General features: G+C 48.2%; 2 protein-coding genes across 2 annotated transcripts in view; one reads left to right on the top strand and one right to left on the bottom strand.

Moving 5' to 3' along the window:
- LOC134345868 (heat shock 70 kDa protein 12B-like) overlaps positions 1–16,009 on the bottom strand; it is a 93,084-nt gene extending 77,075 nt beyond the window's left edge. Inside the window, exon 1 of the mRNA XM_063047183.1 lies at positions 15,146–16,009. The gene's annotated coding sequence lies outside the window, so the exon portion shown is untranslated. The remainder of the gene's footprint in view (positions 1–15,145) is intronic.
- A 132-nt stretch (positions 16,010–16,141) lies between these two features.
- The window catches only part of tex261 (testis expressed 261), a 33,371-nt gene continuing 30,385 nt past the window's right edge, over positions 16,142–19,127 (top strand). Inside the window, exon 1 of the mRNA XM_063047185.1 lies at positions 16,142–16,299. Within this exon, the coding sequence (XP_062903255.1) occupies positions 16,230–16,299 (70 nt within the window). The 5' untranslated portion in view covers positions 16,142–16,229. The remainder of the gene's footprint in view (positions 16,300–19,127) is intronic.

The following is a 19,127-nucleotide window of genomic DNA, read 5'->3' as shown; positions in this document are numbered from 1 at the left end:
ACTCCAATAACACTGTCTCTCTCCTATTCCCCACATCACCACATACCAATAACACTGTGTCTCTCCTATTCCCCACATCACCACACTCCAATAACACTGTCTCTCTCCTATTCCCCACATCACCACACACCAATAACACTGTCTCTCTCCTATTCCCCACATCACCACACTCCAATAACACTGTCTCTCTCCTATTCCCCACATCACCACACTCCAATAACACTGTCTCTCTCCTATTCCCCACATCACCACACTCCAATAACACTGTCTCTCTCCTATTCCCCACATCACCACACACCAATAACACTGTCTCTCTCCTATTCCCCACATCACCACACACCAATAACACTGTCTCTCTCCTATTCCCCACATCACCACACACCAATAACACTGTCTCTCTCCTATTCCCCACATCACCACACACCAATAACACTGTCTCTCTCCTATTCCCCACATCACCACACTCCAATAACACTGTCTCTCTCCTATTCCCCACATCACCACACACCAATAACACTGTCTCTCTCCTATTCCCCACATCACCACACTCCAATAACACTGTCTCTCTCCTATTCCCCACATCACCACACTCCAATAACACTGTCTCTCTCCTATTCCCCACATCACCACATACCAATAACACTGTCTCTCTCCTCTATTCCCCACATCACCACACTCCAATAACACTGTCTCTCTCCTATTCCCCACATCACCACACTCCAATAACACTGTCTCTCTCCTATTCCCCACATCACCACACTCCAATAACACTGTCTCTCTCCTATTCCCCACATCACCACACACCAATAACACTGTCTCTCTCCTATTCCCCACATCACCACACACCAATAACACTGTCTCTCTCCTATTCCCCACATCACCACACTCCAATAACACTGTCTCTCTCCTATTCCCCACATCACCACACACCAATAACACTGTCTCTCTCCTATTCCCCACATCACCACACTCCAATAACACTGTCTCTCTCCTATTCCCCACATCACCACACTCCAATAACACTGTCTCTCTCCTATTCCCCACATCACCACACTCCAATAACACTGTCTCTCTCCTATTCCCCACATCACCACACTCCAATAACACTGTCTCTCTCCTATTCCCCACATCACCACACTCCAATAACACTGTCTCTCTCCTATTCCCCACATCACCACACTCCAATAACACTGTCTCTCTCCTATTCCCCACATCACCACACTCCAATAACACTGTCTCTCACCTATTCCCCACATCACCACACTCCAATAACACTGTCTCTCTCCTATTCCCCACATCACCACACTCCAATAACACTGTCTCTCACCTATTCCCCACATCACCACACTCCAATAACACTGTCTCTCTCCTATTCCCCACATCACCACACTCCAATAACACTGTCTCTCTCCTATTCCCCACATCACCACACTCCAATAACACTGTCTCTCTCCTATTCCCCACATCACCACACTCCAATAACACTGTCTCTCTCCTATTCCCCACATCACCACACTCCAATAACACTGTCTCTCTCCTATTCCCCACATCACCACACTCCAATAACACTGTCTCTCTCCTATTCCCCACATCACCACACTCCAATAACACTGTCTCTCTCCTATTCCCCACATCACCACACACCAATAACACTGTCTCTCTCCTATTCCCCACATCACCACACTCCAATAACACTGTCTCTCTCCTATTCCCCACATCACCACACACCAATAACACTGTCTCTCTCCTATTCCCCACATCACCACACACCAATAACACTGTCTCTCTCCTATTCCCCACATCACCACACTCCAATAACACTCTCTCTCCTATTCCCCACATCACCACACTCCAATAACACTGTCTCTCTCCTATTCCCCACATCACCACACACCAATAACACTGTCTCTCTCCTATTCCCCACATCACCACACTCCAATAACACTGTCTCTCTCCTATTCCCCACATCACCACACTCCAATAACACTGTCTCTCTCCTATTCCCCACATCACCACACTCCAATAACACTGTCTCTCTCCTATTCCCCACATCACCACACTCCAATAACACTGTCTCTCTCCTATTCCCCACATCACCACACTCCAATAACACTGTCTCTCTCCCCTATTCCCCACATCACCACACACCAATAACACTGTCTCTCTCCTATTCCCCACATCACCACACTCCAATAACACTGTCTCTCTCCTATTCCCCACATCACCACACACCAATAACACTGTCTCTCTCCTATTCCCCACATCACCACACTCCAATAACACTGTCTCTCTCCTATTCCCCACATCACCACACTCCAATAACACTGTCTCTCCCTATTCCCCACATCACCACACTCCAATAACACTGTCTCTCCCTATTCCCCACATCACCACACACCAATAACACTGTCTCTCTCCTATTCCCCACATCACCACACTCCAATAACACTGTCTCTCTCCTATTCCCCACATCACCACACACCAATAACACTGTCTCTCTCCTATTCCCCACATCACCACACTCCAATAACACTGTCTCTCTCCTATTCCCCACATCACCACACTCCAATAACACTGTCTCTCTCCTATTCCCCACATCACCACACTCCAATAACACTGTCTCTCTCCTATTCCCCACATCACCACACTCCAATAACACTGTCTCTCTCCTATTCCCCACATCACCACACTCCAATAACACTGTCTCTCTCCTATTCCCCACATCACCACACTCCAATAACACTGTCTCTCTCCTATTCCCCACATCACCACACACCAATAACACTGTCTCTCTCCTATTCCCCACATCACCACACTCCAATAACACTGTCTCTCTCCTATTCCCCACATCACCACACTCCAATAACACTGTCTCTCTCCTATTCCCCACATCACCACACTCCAATAACACTGTCTCTCTCCTATTCCCCACATCACCACACTCCAATAACACTGTCTCTCTCCTATTCCCCACATCACCACACACCAATAACACTGTCTCTCTCCTATTCCCCACATCACCACACTCCAATAACACTGTCTCTCTCCTATTCCCCACATCACCACACTCCAATAACACTGTCTCTCTCCTATTCCCCACATCACCACACTCCAATAACACTGTCTCTCTCCTATTCCCCACATCACCACACTCCAATAACACTGTCTCTCTCCTATTCCCCACATCACCACACTCCAATAACACTGTCTCTCTCCTATTCCCCACATCACCACACTCCAATAACACTGTCTCTCTCCTATTCCCCACATCACCACACTCCAATAACACTGTCTCTCTCCTATTCCCCACATCACCACACTCCAATAACACTGTCTCTCTCCTATTCCCCACATCACCACACTCCAATAACACTGTCTCTCTCCTATTCCCCACATCACCACACTCCAATAACACTGTCTCTCTCCTATTCCCCACATCACCACACTCCAATAACACTGTCTCTCTCCTATTCCCCACATCACCACACACCAATAACACTGTCTCTCTCCTATTCCCCACATCACCACACTCCAATAACACTGTCTCTCTCCTATTCCCCACATCACCACACTCCAATAACACTGTCTCTCTCCTATTCCCCACATCACCACATACCAATAACACTGTCTCTCCTCTATTCCCCACATCACCACACTCCAATAACACTGCCTCTCTCCTATTTCCCACATCACCACACTCCAATAACACTGTCTCTCTCCTATTCCCCACATCACCACACTCCAATAACACTGTGTCTCTCCTATTCCCGACATCACCACACTCCAATAACACTGTCTCTCTCCTATTCCCCACATCACCACACTCCAATAACACTGTCTCTCTCCTATTCCCCACATCACCACACTCCAATAACACTGTCTCTCCTATTCCCCACATCACCACACACCAATAACACTGTCTCTCACCTATTCCCCACATCACCACACACCAATAACACTGTCTCTCACCTATTCCCCACATCACCACACTCCAATAACACTGTCTCTCTCCTATTCCCCACATCACCACACTCCAATAACACTGTCTCTCTCCTATTCCCCACATCACCACACTCCAATAACACTGTCTCTCTCCTATTCCCCACATCACCACACTCCAATAACACTGTCTCTCTCCTATTCCCCACATCACCACACACCAATAACACTGTCTCTCTCCTATTCCCCACATCACCACACTCCAATAACACTGTCTCTCTCCTATTCCCCACATCACCACACTCCAATAACACTGTCTCTCTCCTATTCCCCACATCACCACACACCAATAACACTGTCTCTCTCCTATTCCCCACATCACCACACACCAATAACACTGTCTCTCTCCTATTCCCCACATCACCACACACCAATAACACTGTCTCTCTCCTATTCCCCACATCACCACACTCCAATAACACTGTCTCTCTCCTATTCCCCACATCACCACACTCCAATAACACTGTCTCTCTCCTATTCCCCACATCACCACACACCAATAACACTGTCTCTCTCCTATTCCCCACATCACCACACTCCAATAACACTGTCTCTCTCCTATTCACCACACAATCACCACACTCCAATAACACTGTCTCCTCCTATTCCCCACATCACCACACACCAATAACACTGTCTCTCTCCTATTCCCCACATCACCACACACCAATAACACTGTCTCTCTCCTATTCCCCACATCACCACACACCAATAACACTGTCTCTCTCCTATTCCCCACATCACCACACTCCAATAACACTGTCTCTCTCCTATTCCCCACATCACCACACTCCAATAACACTGTCTCTCTCCTATTCCCCACATCACCACACACCAATAACACTGTCTCTCTCCTATTCCCCACATCACCACACTCCAATAACACTGTCTCTCTCCTATTCCCCACATCACCACACTCCAATAACACTGTCTCTCTCCTATTCCCCACATCACCACACTCCAATAACACTGTCTCTCTCCTATTCCCCACATCACCACACTCCAATAACACTGTCTCTCTCCTATTCCCCACATCACCACATACCAATAACACTGTCTCTCTCCTATTCCCCACATCACCACACTCCAATAACACTGTCTCTCTCCTATTCCCCACATCACCACACACCAATAACACTGTCTCTCTCCTATTCCCCACATCACCACACACCAATAACACTGTCTCTCTCCTATTCCCCACATCACCACACTCCAATAACACTGTCTCTCTCCTATTCCCCACATCACCACACACCAATAACACTGTCTCTCTCCTATTCCCCACATCACCACACTCCAATAACACTGTCTCTCTCCTATTCCCCACATCACCACACTCCAATAACACTGTCTCTCTCCTATTCCCCACATCACCACACTCCAATAACACTGTCTCTCTCCTATTCCCCACATCACCACACTCCAATAACACTGTCTCTCTCCTATTCCCCACATCACCACACTCCAATAACACTGTCTCTCTCCTATTCCCCACATCACCACACTCCAATAACACTGTCTCTCTCCTATTCCCCACATCACCACACTCCAATAACACTGTCTCTCTCCTATTCCCCACATCACCACACTCCAATAACACTGTCTCTCTCCTATTCCCCACATCACCACACTCCAATAACACTGTCTCTCTCCTATTCCCCACATCACCACACTCCAATAACACTGTCTCTCTCCTATTCCCCACATCACCACACTCCAATAACACTGTCTCTCTCCTATTCCCCACATCACCACACTCCAATAACACTGTCTCTCTCCTATTCCCCACATCACCACACTCCAATAACACTGTCTCTCTCCTATTCCCCACATCACCACACTCCAATAACACTGTCTCTCTCCTATTCCCCACATCACCACACTCCAATAACACTGTCTCTCTCCTATTCCCCACATCACCACACTCCAATAACACTGTCTCTCTCCTATTCCCCACATCACCACACTCCAATAACACTGTCTCTCTCCTATTCCCCACATCACCACACTCACTGTCATTCCCCATCACCACACTCCAATAACACTGCTCTCTCCTATTCCCCACATCACCACACACCAATAACACTGTCTCTCTCCTATTCCCCACATCACCACACATTCCAATAACACTGTCTCTCTCCTATTCCCCACATCACCACACTCCAATAACACTGTCTCTCTCCTATTCCCCACATCACCACACACCAATCCAACACTGTCTCTCCCTATTCCCCACATCACCACACTCCAATAACACTGTCTCTCTCCTATTCCCCACATCACCACACTCCAATAACACTGTCTCTCTCCTATTCCCCACATCACCACACTCCAATAACACTGTCTCTCTCCTATTCCCCACATCACCACACTCCAATAACACTGTCTCTCTCCTATTCCCCACATCACCACACTCCAATAACACTCTCTCCTATTCACTGTCTAACACTGTCTCTCTCCTATTCCCCACATCACCACACACCAATAACACTGTCTCTCACCTATTCCCCACATCACCACACTCCAATAACACTGTCTCTCTCCTATTCCCCACATCACCACACACCAATAACACTGTCTCTCTCCTATTCCCCACATCACCACACTCCAATAACACTGTCTCTCTCCTATTCCCCACATCACCACACTCCAATAACACTGTCTCTCACCTATTCCCCACATCACCACACTCCAATAACACTGTCTCTCTCCTATTCCCCACATCACCACACACCAATAACACTGTCTCTCTCCTATTCCCCACATCACCACACTCCAATAACACTGTCTCTCTCCTATTCCCCACATCACCACACCCAATAACACTGTCTCTCTCCTATTCCCCACATCACCACACTCCAATAACACTGTCTCTCTCCTATTCCCCACATCACCACACTCCAATAACACTGTCTCTCTCCTATTCCCCACATCACCACACTCCAATAACACTGTCTCTCTCCTATTCCCCACATCACCACACTCCAATAACACTGTCTCTCTCCTATTCCCCACATCACCACACTCCAATAACACTGTCTCTCTCCTATTCCCCACATCACCACACTCCAATAACACTGTCTCTCTCCTATTCCCCACATCACCACACACCAATAACACTGTCTCTCACCTATTCCCCACATCACCACACTCCAATAACACTGTCTCTCTCCTATTCCCCACATCACCACACTCCAATAACACTGTCTCTCTCCTATTCCCCACATCACCACACTCCAATAACACTGTCTCTCTCCTATTCCCCACATCACCACACTCCAATAACACTGTCTCTCTCCTATTCCCCACATCACCACACCCAATAACACTGTCTCTCTCCTATTCCCCACATCACCACACTCCAATAACACTGTCTCTCTCCTATTCCCCACATCACCACACTCCAATAACACTGTCTCTCTCCTATTCCCCACATCACCACACTCCAATAACACTGTCTCTCTCCTATTCCCCACATCACCACACTCCAATAACACTGTCTCTCCTCTATTCCCCACATCACCACACTCCAATAACACTGTCTCTCACCTATTCCCCACATCACCACACACCAATAACACTGTCTCTCTCCTATTCCCCACATCACCACACTCCAATAACACTGTCTCTCTCCTATTCCCCACATCACCACACTCCAATAACACTGTCTCTCTCCTATTCCCCACATCACCACACTCCAATAACACTGTCTCTCTCCTATTCCCCACATCACCACACTCCAATAACACTCCTCTCCTATTCCCCACATCACCACACTCCAATAACACTGTCTCTCTCCTATTCCCCACATCACCACACACCAATAACACTGTCTCTCTCCTATTCCCCACATCACCACACTCCAATAACACTGTCTCTCTCCTATTCCCCACATCACCACACACCAATAACACTGTCTCTCACCTATTCCCCACATCACCACACTCCAATAACACTGTCTCTCTCCTATTCCCCACATCACCACACTCCAATAACACTGTCTCTCTCCTATTCCCCACATCACCACACTCCAATAACACTGTCTCTCTCCTATTCCCCACATCACCACACACCAATAACACTGTCTCTCTCCTATTCCCCACATCACCACACTCCAATAACACTGTCTCTCTCCTATTCCCCACATCACCACACACCAATAACACTGTCTCTCTCCTATTCCCCACATCACCACACTCCAATAACACTGTCTCTCTCTCCTATTCCCCACATCACCACACTCCAATAACACTGTCTCTCTCCTATTCCCCACATCACCACACTCCAATAACACTGTCTCTCTCCTATTCCCCACATCACCACACTCCAATAACACTGTCTCTCTCCTATTCCCCACATCACCACACTCCAATAACACTGTCTCTCTCCTATTCCCCACATCACCACACTCCAATAACACTGTCTCTCTCCTATTCCCCACATCACCACATGTCTCTCTCCTATTCCCCACATCACCACACTCCAATACCACACTGTCTCTCTCCTATTCCCCACATCACCACACTCCAATAACACTGTCTCTCCCTATCCCACATCACCACACTCCAATAACACTGTCTCTCTCCTATTCCCCACATCACCACACTCCAATAACACTGTCTCTCTCCTATTCCCCACATCACCACACTCCAATAACACTGTCTCTCTCCTATTCCCCACATCACCACACTCCAATAACACTGTCTCTCTCCTATTCCCCACATCACCACACACCAAAACACTGTCTCTCTCCTATTCCCCACATCACCACCAATAACACTGTCTCTCTCCTATTCCCCACATCACCACACTCCAATAACACTGTCTCTCTCCTATTCCCCACATCACCACACTCCAATAACACTGTCTCTCTCCTATTCCCCACATCACCACACTCACACCACACTCCAATAACACTGTCTCTCTCCTATTCCCCACATCACCACACTCCAATAACACTGTCTCTCTCCTATTCCCCACATCACCACACTCCAATAACACTGTCTCTCTCCTATTCCCCACATCACCACACTCCAATAACACTGTCTCTCTCCTATTCCCCACATCACCACACTCCAATAACACTGTCTCTCTCCTATTCCCCACATCACCACACTCCAATAACACTGTCTCTCTCCTATTCCCCACATCACCACACTCCAATAACACTGTCTCTCTCCTATTCCCCACATCACCACACTCCAATAACCTGCTCTCTCCTATTCCCCACATCACCACACAATAACACTGTCTCTCTCCTATTCCCCACATCACCACACCCACACATCCCACATCACCCACACTGTCTCTCTCCTATTCCCCACATCACCACACTCCAATACACTTCTCTCCTATTCCCACATCACCAACCAATAACACTGTCTCTCCTATTCCCCACATCACCACACCCAATAACACTGTCTCTCTCCTATTCCCCACATCACCACACTCCAATAACACTGTCTCTCTCCTCCTATTCCCCACACATCACCACACATCCAATAACACTGTCTCTCTCCTATTCCCCACATCACCACACTCCAATAACACTGTCTCTCTCCTATTCCCCACATCACCACACACCAATAACACTGTCTCTCTCCTATTCCCCACATCACCACACTCCAATAACACTGTCTCTCTCCTATTCCCCACATCACCACACTCCAATAACACTGTCTCTCTCCTATTCCCCACATCACCACACTCCAATAACACTGTCTCTCTCCTATTCCCCACATCACCACACTCCAATAACACTGTCTCTCTCCTATTCCCCACATCACCACACTCCAATAACACTGTCTCTCTCCTATTCCCCACATCACCACACTCCAATAACACTGTCTCTCTCCTATTCCCCACATCACCACACTCCAATAACACTGTCTCTCTCCTATTCCCCACATCACCACACACCAATAACACTGTCTCTCTCCTATTCCCCACATCACCACACTCCAATAACACTGTCTCTCTCCTATTCCCCACATCACCACACTCCAATAACACTGTCTCTCTCCTATTCCCCACATCACCACACTCCAATAACACTGTCTCTCACCTATTCCCCACATCACCACACACCAATAACACTGTCTCTCTCCTATTCCCCACATCACCACACACCAATAACACTGTCTCTCTCCTATTCCCCACATCACCACACTCCAATAACACTGTCTCTCTCCTATTCCCCACATCACCACACTCCAATAACACTGTCTCTCACACTCGGATTTCCAGCACCTGTAAATTTTATTTTGTTTGTCAAGCAATACACAAGTATTTTAATGTAATAGATAATATTTTTATAGTTATATAATATACATGTAATACATAGTAAACATATCACAGTTAAATACAGTGGATTCTGGTTAATTTGTCCATCAGTTAACTGGAGCAGCCATTTATTTGGGACAACTGTTAAAGAGCAAAAACTGGTCTAGAAAATATCCAGGATTTCCTTTGTTTATTTGGGACACTGAGCCGCTTAATTGGGACTGGAGACTGTAGCTGAACATTGTCAGTCACATGCGCCTGTGCGCCCATTCGACACTCCTCCCTGCTCAGAGCGAACAGTTGTCAAATAGTTTTTGTGTGTTGGTTCTCAAAAAGCAGTGATTTTCTGACTGGCAGTTGGTGAGTGGTAAGCAGTAAGACAATTCAGAACTCTTTACCTCACTGTGGTTTCCAGCATTCAGCTTCAAGAACCCAGTAACAGCTGGGAATGAAAATGAAACTATTTCACTAACTCAGAAAGTTAAAAGCGATGAAGAATCTTGAATATTATAATAAAAATGAAATTTGGAGAAAACATGATCTGAAGCCAGTCCATTATCTGCACTGGGTGTGTCTGCGCTGATTTTGTTCATTGCATACACTCGATGAATCCCTCTGCCGATAACTATTAGGAACTAACGCACAGTTTTATAGCACCGTAGTAGTATTGGTAGTGTCTAATTTGTTCTTCTTGCATCAGAGCCTCGTATGGAAACCCCTTTGAACAGAAAATCCTACATAAAGTAATGGATATGGCCCAGCCCGTCACAGGTAAAGCCCTCCCCACCATTGAGCACATCGACACCGAACGCTTTCGCAGGAAAGCAGCCTCCATCAGCAGGGACCTGTATCACCCAGGACATGCTTCTTTTCACTGCTGCCATCAGGAGGGAGGTACAGGACCCTCAGGACTCACACCACCAGATTCAGGAACAGTTATTACCCCTTAACCACCAGCCTCCTGAATCAAAGGGAACAACTTGACACAACTTTATTTGCCCCATTACTGAAATGTTCCCACAACCTATTGCATGGGAGCCTCAGGACATGCACCACCAGGTTCAGGAACAGTCAAAGTTCAAAGTAAATACTATTATCAAAGTACACCATATAGAATGTCACCATATACAACCCTGAGATTCATTTCCCTGTGGGCATACTCAGCAAACCCATAGAATAGTAACTATAACACGATCAATGAAAGATCAACCAGAGTGCAGAAGACAACAAACTGTGCAACTGCAGATAGAAGTAAATAGCAATAAGTAATGAGACCATGAGATAATGAGATAAAGAGTCCTTAAAGTGAGATCATTGGTTGTGGGAACATTTCAAGGATGGGGCAAGTGAGTGTAGGTATCCCCTTTTCTTCGAGAACCTGATGGTTGAGGGGTAGTAACTGTTCTTGAATCTGATGGTGGGAGTCCTGAGGCACCTGTACCTTCTACCTGATGGCAAGAAAGAGAAATGTGATGGAGATCTCTGTTGACGGATGCTCCTTTCCTACAGCAGTGTTTCATGTAGATATGCCTAATGGCTGGGGGGACTTTTACCATGATGTACTGGGCCAAGTCCACTACCTTTTGTATGATCTTATATTCAAAGACATTGATGTTTCCATACCAGGCTGTGATGCAGTCAGTCAACACACACTCCACTACACGTCTATAGAAGTTGGCCAAAGTTTTAGATGTCATGCTGTATCTCTGCAGACTCCTAAGGAAGTAGAGGTGTTGCTCTGCTTTCTTTGTAACTTCACTCACAAGTTGGGTCCAGGACAAGTCCTCTGAAATAGTAACACCCAGGAATTTAAACCTGCTAACCCTCTCCACCTCTGATCCGCCAACTGAGGACTGACTGACAGACTTCTGATTCCCCTGTCCCGAAGTCTATAATGACTTTGAGTGAGAGACTGTTGTTATGACACCACTCAGCCAAAGTTCAACCTTCCCCCTGTATGCTGATTCATGACTATCTCTGAGACAGCCCACAACAGTGGTGTCATCAGCAAACTTAAGACCATCAGACAAAGGAGCAGAAGTTGGCCATTCGGCCCATCGAGTCTGCTCCACCATTTTATCATGAGCTGATCCAGTCTCCCATTTAGTCCCACTCCCCCGCCTTTTCACCATAACCTTTGATGCCCTGGCTACTCAGATACCTATCAATCTCTGCCTTAAATACACCCAATGACCTGGCCTCCACTGCCACCTGTGGCAACAAATTCCATAGATTCACCACCCTCTGACTAAAAAAATTTCTTCGCATTTCTGTTCTGAATGGGCGCCCTTCAATCCTGAAGTCATGCCCTCTCGTACTAGACTCCCCCATCATGGGAGACAACTTTGCCACATCCCCCCTCCCCCCTCTGATCCCAGCTCTCATCCGTGCCGGGTCTTTACCATCCCCTCCGACCTTCAACTGTCGGAGGCAGAACGCTCTGTTCTCAGTAAGGGCCTCACGTTTGTCCCCCTTCGCCCACACCTCAGTGAGTTCCGTGTTCGCCACGATGCGGAACTTTTCTTCCGCCGTCTCCGTCTCCGAGCCTACTTCTTCGGCAAGGACTCTTCCACCCCCACCGATGACCCCTTCTCCCGTCTTCATCCCTCCTCTTCTTCATGGACACCCCGCTCTGGTCTTCTGCCTGCTCTGGATCTCTTTATTGCCAACTGCCGACGGGACATCAACCGTCTCGACTTCACCGCACCTTGTCCCCATTCCAACCTCACTCCTTCGGAACGCTCTGCTCTCCGCTCCCTCCGCACTAATCCTAACATTATTATTAAACCCGCTGATAAGGGGGGTGCTGTTGTAGTCTGGCGTACTGACCTCTACCTTGCCGAGGCACAGCGACAACTCGCGGATACCTCCTCTTATTTACCCCTCGATCGTGACCCCACTAAGGAGCACCAGGCCATTGTCTCCCACACTATCAACGACTTTATCCGCTCAGGGGATCTCCCATCCACTGCTACCAACCTTATAGTTCCCACACCCCGCACTTCCCGTTTCTACCTCCTACCCAAGATCCACAAACCTGCCTGTCCTGGCCGACCTATTGTCTCAGCTTGCTCCTGCCCCACCGAACTCGTTTCTGCATACCTCGACACTGTTTTATCACCCCTTGTTCAATCCCTTCCGACCTATGTTCGTGACACTTCTCACGCTCTTAAACTTTTCGATGATTTTAAGTTCCCTGGCCCCCACCGCTTTATTTTCACCTTGGATGTCCAGTCCCTATATACTTCCATCCCCCATCAGGAAGGTCTCAAAGCTCTACGCTTCTTTTTGGATTCCAGACCTAATCAGTTCCCCTCTACCACCACTCTGCTCCGTCTAGCAGAATTAGTCCTTACTCTTAATAATTTCTCCTTTTGCTCCTCCCATTTCCTCCAAACTAAAGGTGTAGCTATGGGCACCCGTATGGGTCCTAGCTATGCCTGCCTTTTTGTTGGGTTTGTGGAACAATCTATGTTCCGTGCCTATTCTGGTATCTGTCCCCCACTTTTCCTTCGCTACATCGACGACTGCCTTGGCGCTGCTTCCTGCACGCATGCAGAACTTGTTAACTTTATTAACTTTGCCTCCAACTTTCACCCTGCCCTCAAGTTTACCTGGGCCATTTCTGACACCTCCCTCCCCTTTCTAGATCTTTCTGTCTCTGTCTCTGGAGACAGCTTATCCACTGATGTCTACTATAAGCCTACTGACTCTCACAACTATCTGGACTATTCCTCTTCTCACCCTGTCTCTTGCAAAAACGCCATCCCCTTCTCGCAATTCCTCCGTCTCCGCCGCATCTGCTCTCAGGATGAGGCTTTTCATTCTAGGACGAGGGAGATGTCTTCATTTTTTAAAGAAAGGGGCTTCCCTTCCTCCACTATCAACTCTGCTCTTAAACGCATCTCCCCCATTTCACGTACATCTGCTCTCACTCCATCCTCCCACCACCCCACTAGGAATAGGGTTCCCCTGGTCCTCACCTACCACCCCACCAGCCTCCGGGTCCAACATATTATTCTCCGTAACTTCCGCCACCTCCAACGGGATCCCACCACTAAGCATATCTTTCCCTCCCCGCCTCTCTCTGCATTCCGCAGGGATCGCTCCCTACACAACTCCCTTGTCCATTCGTCCCCCCCATCCCTCTCCACTGATCTCCCTCCTGGCACTTATCCGTGTAAGCGGAACAAGTGCTACACATGCCCTTACACTTCCTCCCTTACCACCATTCAGGGCCCCAAACAGTCCTTCCAGGTGAGGCATCACTTCACCTGTGAGTCGACTGGGGTGATATACTGCGTCCGGTGCTCCCGATGTGGCCTTTTATATATTGGTGAGACCCGACGCAGACTGGGAGACCGCTTTGCTGAACATCTACGCTCTGTCCGCCAGAGAAAGCAGGATATCCCAGTGGCCACACATTTTAATTCCACATCCCATTCCCATTCTGACATGTCTATCCACGGCCTCCTCTACTGTAAAGATGAAGCCACACTCAGGTTGGAGGAACAACACCTTATATTCCGTCTGGGTAGCCTCCAACCTGATGGCATGAACATTGACTTCTCTAACTTCCGCTAGGCCCCACCTCCCCCTCGTACCCCATCTGTTACTCTTTTTAATGCACACATTCTTTCTCTCACTCTCCTTTTTCCTCCCTCTGTCCCTCTGAATATACCTCTTGCCCATCCTCTGGGTCACCCCCCCCCGTCTTTCTTCCCGGACCTCCTGTCCCATGATCCTCTCGTATCCCCTTCTGCCTATCACCTGTCCAGCTCTCGGCTCTATCCCTCCCCCTCCTGCCTTCTCCTATCATTTTGCATCTCCCCCTCCCCCTCCAGCTTTCAAATCCCTTACTCACTCTTCCTTCAGTTAGTCCTGACGAAGGGTCTCGGCCTGAAACGTCGACTGCGCCTCTTCCTATAGATGCTGCCTGGCCTGCTGCGTTCACCAGCAACTTTGATGTATGTTGCTTGAATTTCCAGCATCTGCAGAATTCCTGTTGTTTGCCACATCCACTCTGTCCATGCCTTTTAACATTTGAAATGTTTCTATGAGGTCTCCCCTCATTCTTCTAAACTCCAAGGAATACAGTCCAAGAGCGGACAAACGTTCCTCATATGTTAACCCTCTCATTCCCGGAATCATTCTAGTGAATCTTCTCTGTACCCTCAAACTTGTATATGGAGCTGTGCTTAGCCACACAGTCATAGGTGTGAAGCAATAAGAGGAGGGGGCTAAGCACACAGCCTTGTGGTGCAGCTGTGCTGATGGAGATCTGAACTGACTGGGGTCGGCAAGTGAGGAAATCCAGGATCCAATGGCACAAGGAGGTTCTGAGGCCAGGTTTTGAGGGGATGATGGTATTGGGTGCAAAGCTGTAATCAATAAAGAACATCCTGATGTACGGAGCTCTGCTGCCCAGATATTGAGTGAAGGGCCAACGTGATGGCATCTGCTGTGGACCCGTTGCTCCACTAGGTAAACTGGAGTGGATGCAAGCCATCTCTAGAACAGGAGCTGAAATGCTTCATCACCAACCATCATTACCCCTCAATCTTCAAGCTCTGGAACCAGAGGGGATAACTTCACTCACCCCAACACTGAACTGTTCCCACAACCGTATGGGACTCACTCCGGAACTCGCGTCCTCATTTTCCCCGCTCCCCACCGATAGGTGACGCTGTGGCCGGAGGTTCTCCGCGGCGCTCTCCTTCCCTGCCGGTGGGTGGCGCGGTTTCCGGAGGGTGCGCCCGCCTGTTTCCCCTACCTGCCTGACAGCGGCGCTGTAGGCGGACGCCCGCCGCGCCGGTTTACCTCCCCACCAATGGGTGGCGCTACTGCCGGAGGTTGGCACGGCCGGTTGCCCCGCCCCTCTACGCTCTTTCCCGACCAGCTGTCGGTGCTTATTTGCGCCGTGTGAGGCGCTGGGTCTTGGCGGCGCGATGTGGTTCCTCTACCTCCTCAGCTGGTTCTCGCTGCTGCTGCAGGTGGCCTTCGTGACACTGGGAATCGGTGAGTGACCGCGTCGGGGCGGCGGTACCTCCGAGATCCGCGACCCGTGGCCCTCCCTGCCCCACTCTCCCTGTACGCGGCCGGAGGCTGGTGCTCAGGGGCAAAGCGGATTGCCGGATACCCGCCTCAATCGGGGGGCCGGGGATCCTTTTACCCCCGCCTGGGGTAGCAGGGCGGGGATGGCGAGGGCAACGTATACAGATACACCTAAGCCAATCACAGTGCCGGACTTCCTTGCCCTTAGTCTTCTGACCAATTGAGCGGCTCCTGACATGAAGGCGCAGAGGCTCGGGCCAATCAAAGTACCCTGATATGGCAGGAATTGCTAGTGTAAGCGGTTGCTCCGTATTGGTCGGTAGGCAGCCAATCAGAGTGTTGTACTAGCGGCCTGCTGTATATCGCAGCCAATCAGAGGTGGGGCGCTAATTTTGGATGGTCCCGGGCAAGGATGGGTGAGGGTGACCCACCTTAGAAAGGCTGCGGCGGGGGACTTCCTCCCGTCCTTCTGTGTGACCACTGGACCAAGAGCAAGCCTGTGATGGGGAGGAGGTCTCGCAGTCACGGCTTTCACCTTATCACTGACTTAGAAACAGGTTATCACTGCTTTTTATGAAGTGATATTAGTTGCTTAGCGACAGCAAAGTCATAAAATTGTTGTAAATTGGTTAAGTACATAATTAGTGCCTATAATGGAATAGAGAGGCACTGTTCATGGGTTCATTGTCCATTTAGAAATTTGAAGGCGAAGGGGAAGAAGTTATTCCCAAAGTGTTGACTGTGTGTCTTCAGGCTCCTGTACCTCCTCCTTGATGGTAGTAACAAGAGGGTGGCATTAGAATGTGTAAGGGGAGTTCCTAACTACAACACTTTTCCAGTACTGTACTTGTTAGTTATAAAAATCCACTGTGTCACTTGGTTTTCCTTTATCTGTTCTACTTAACATTTTTCAAAATCTGTTTTACCCTTGATGGAGAGACTGGGAGAAGTTGAACAAACTTGGGTTGTTCACTCTGGGGTGCGGGGTGCTGGGTGCTGAGTGGAGAGCTGATGTAAGTTTTTAAGATTATGCGAGACATAGGTAGGGTAGACTTAGAGTCTCTTTCCAAGGGTAAAAATGTATTAAATGTGCCTGAGGGCTTGTATTTATGATGGGGAGAGTTTAAAGGGCATGTGGAGGATAGATTCGTTGCACGTTGGTAGGTTATGGAATGGGTTGTCCGGACTAGTGGTGGATATGACAGCGGATTTTAAGAGGCTGTTCAGTAGACACACGAGATTCTGTAGATGCTGAAAATCTTGAGCAATGCACACAAAATGCTGGAGTAACTCATTGAGCCAGGCGGTGAACAGCCAACATTTAATTTTATACCTTTTCTGCCTTGTTATTGTTTTACCTTGTTCTAGCTAAATACACTGATTTGATCTGTATGCAAGACAAGCTTTATGCTATATCCTGTGCATGTGACTATATCAATTATAACAGGACTGTGGGAAGAGGTCAGCACTGTGGGATTGGCACAGGCTGGAAAAAGAAGGAAGGATATTGAAAAGTACAGCTCATCCCTGAGCTGGTGTCCATGTGCTTTATATGGTCACAGGCTTGTCACCATCAGTCTGTATTTCATTAAGTCTCGGGGTCATAAGCACAGGAAAAGGCCCTTTTGCCCAACTCGTCCATGTAGACCATTTCCCCATCCACATTAATCCCATTTGTCTACATTAGGTCCATATCCTAAACTTTGCCTATTCATCCTCCTGTCTAAAGGGCCCGTCGATCAGGCCGTTTGCCTGTTTAAATTTTCAAAGTGAGTTTATTATCGAAGTATGTACAACCCTGACATCCATTTTCTTGTGGGGGTTCATAGTAAATCAAAGGAACATAATAGAATCTGTGAAGGACCACACCCAACAGGAGAACAAACACCAAATATGCAAATACAAAAGAGAAAAAATAATAGATATTGAGAACATGAAATAGAGGGATCATAGTGATTACCTGTCTAAATGTCTGGAATAAATCTGACTTGATCGCCTTCTCTGGCAGGAACCTGAGGGGCAACTTCTTCACCTAGAGCAGGGGTTCACAACCCTTTTTATGCCACGGACCCCTACAGTTAACTGAAGGGGTCTGCGGGCCCCAGGTTGGGAATCCCTGGCCGATAGGGTGCTGATAATGGAATGAGCTGCCAGAGGAAGTGGTTAAGGCAGGTACATTCACAACATTTGAAAGGTACATGATGGGAAAGGTTTAGAGGGATGTGGCCAAACGTGGGTTGTCTGTTGTGAGGTCCCAGAAGAGGGTGTCATGTAGAACAGATGGAGCTTGGAGCACAAGTACATGAATGCTGAAAGTGATGTCCCAGGGAGTGACGAGGGTGTCTGGTACGGTGGCCTCCATTGGCCAGGGCATTGTGTACGGTAGGAGGATGTTACAGTTGTACATGATGTTAGTGAGACTGCACTTGGAGGACCATGCTCAGCTTTGGTTGTAGCTTATCTACACCAGGGAGATTGCAAAGAAGATTTGCAAGGACGCTGCCAGGACTCGAGGCCTGTGTTACAGGGAGAGGTTGGACAGGCTGGGACTTTATTCACTGGAGTGCAGGAAACCGAGTCGTGGCCTTTCACACCACAGATTACTGGTTAGCATGAGACTGTTACAGCTCGGGGCGTCAGAGTTCTGAGTTTCAATCCCGATGTCTTCTCTACGGAGTTTGTCTGTCCTCCTGTGGAATGCCTGGATTTCCTCAGGGTGCTCTGGTTTCCTCTCAAAGTCTAAAGACGTACTGGTTAGTCATTTTGAATTGTGCCGTGATTGTATATGTGTT

Source organism: Mobula hypostoma, chromosome 4 (genome assembly GCF_963921235.1).
Source record: "Mobula hypostoma chromosome 4, sMobHyp1.1, whole genome shotgun sequence".
NCBI lineage: Eukaryota > Metazoa > Chordata > Chondrichthyes > Myliobatiformes > Myliobatidae > Mobula > Mobula hypostoma.
Note: the sequence above shows the minus strand (reverse complement) of the source record. Positions and strands in the feature narration are given on the sequence as shown.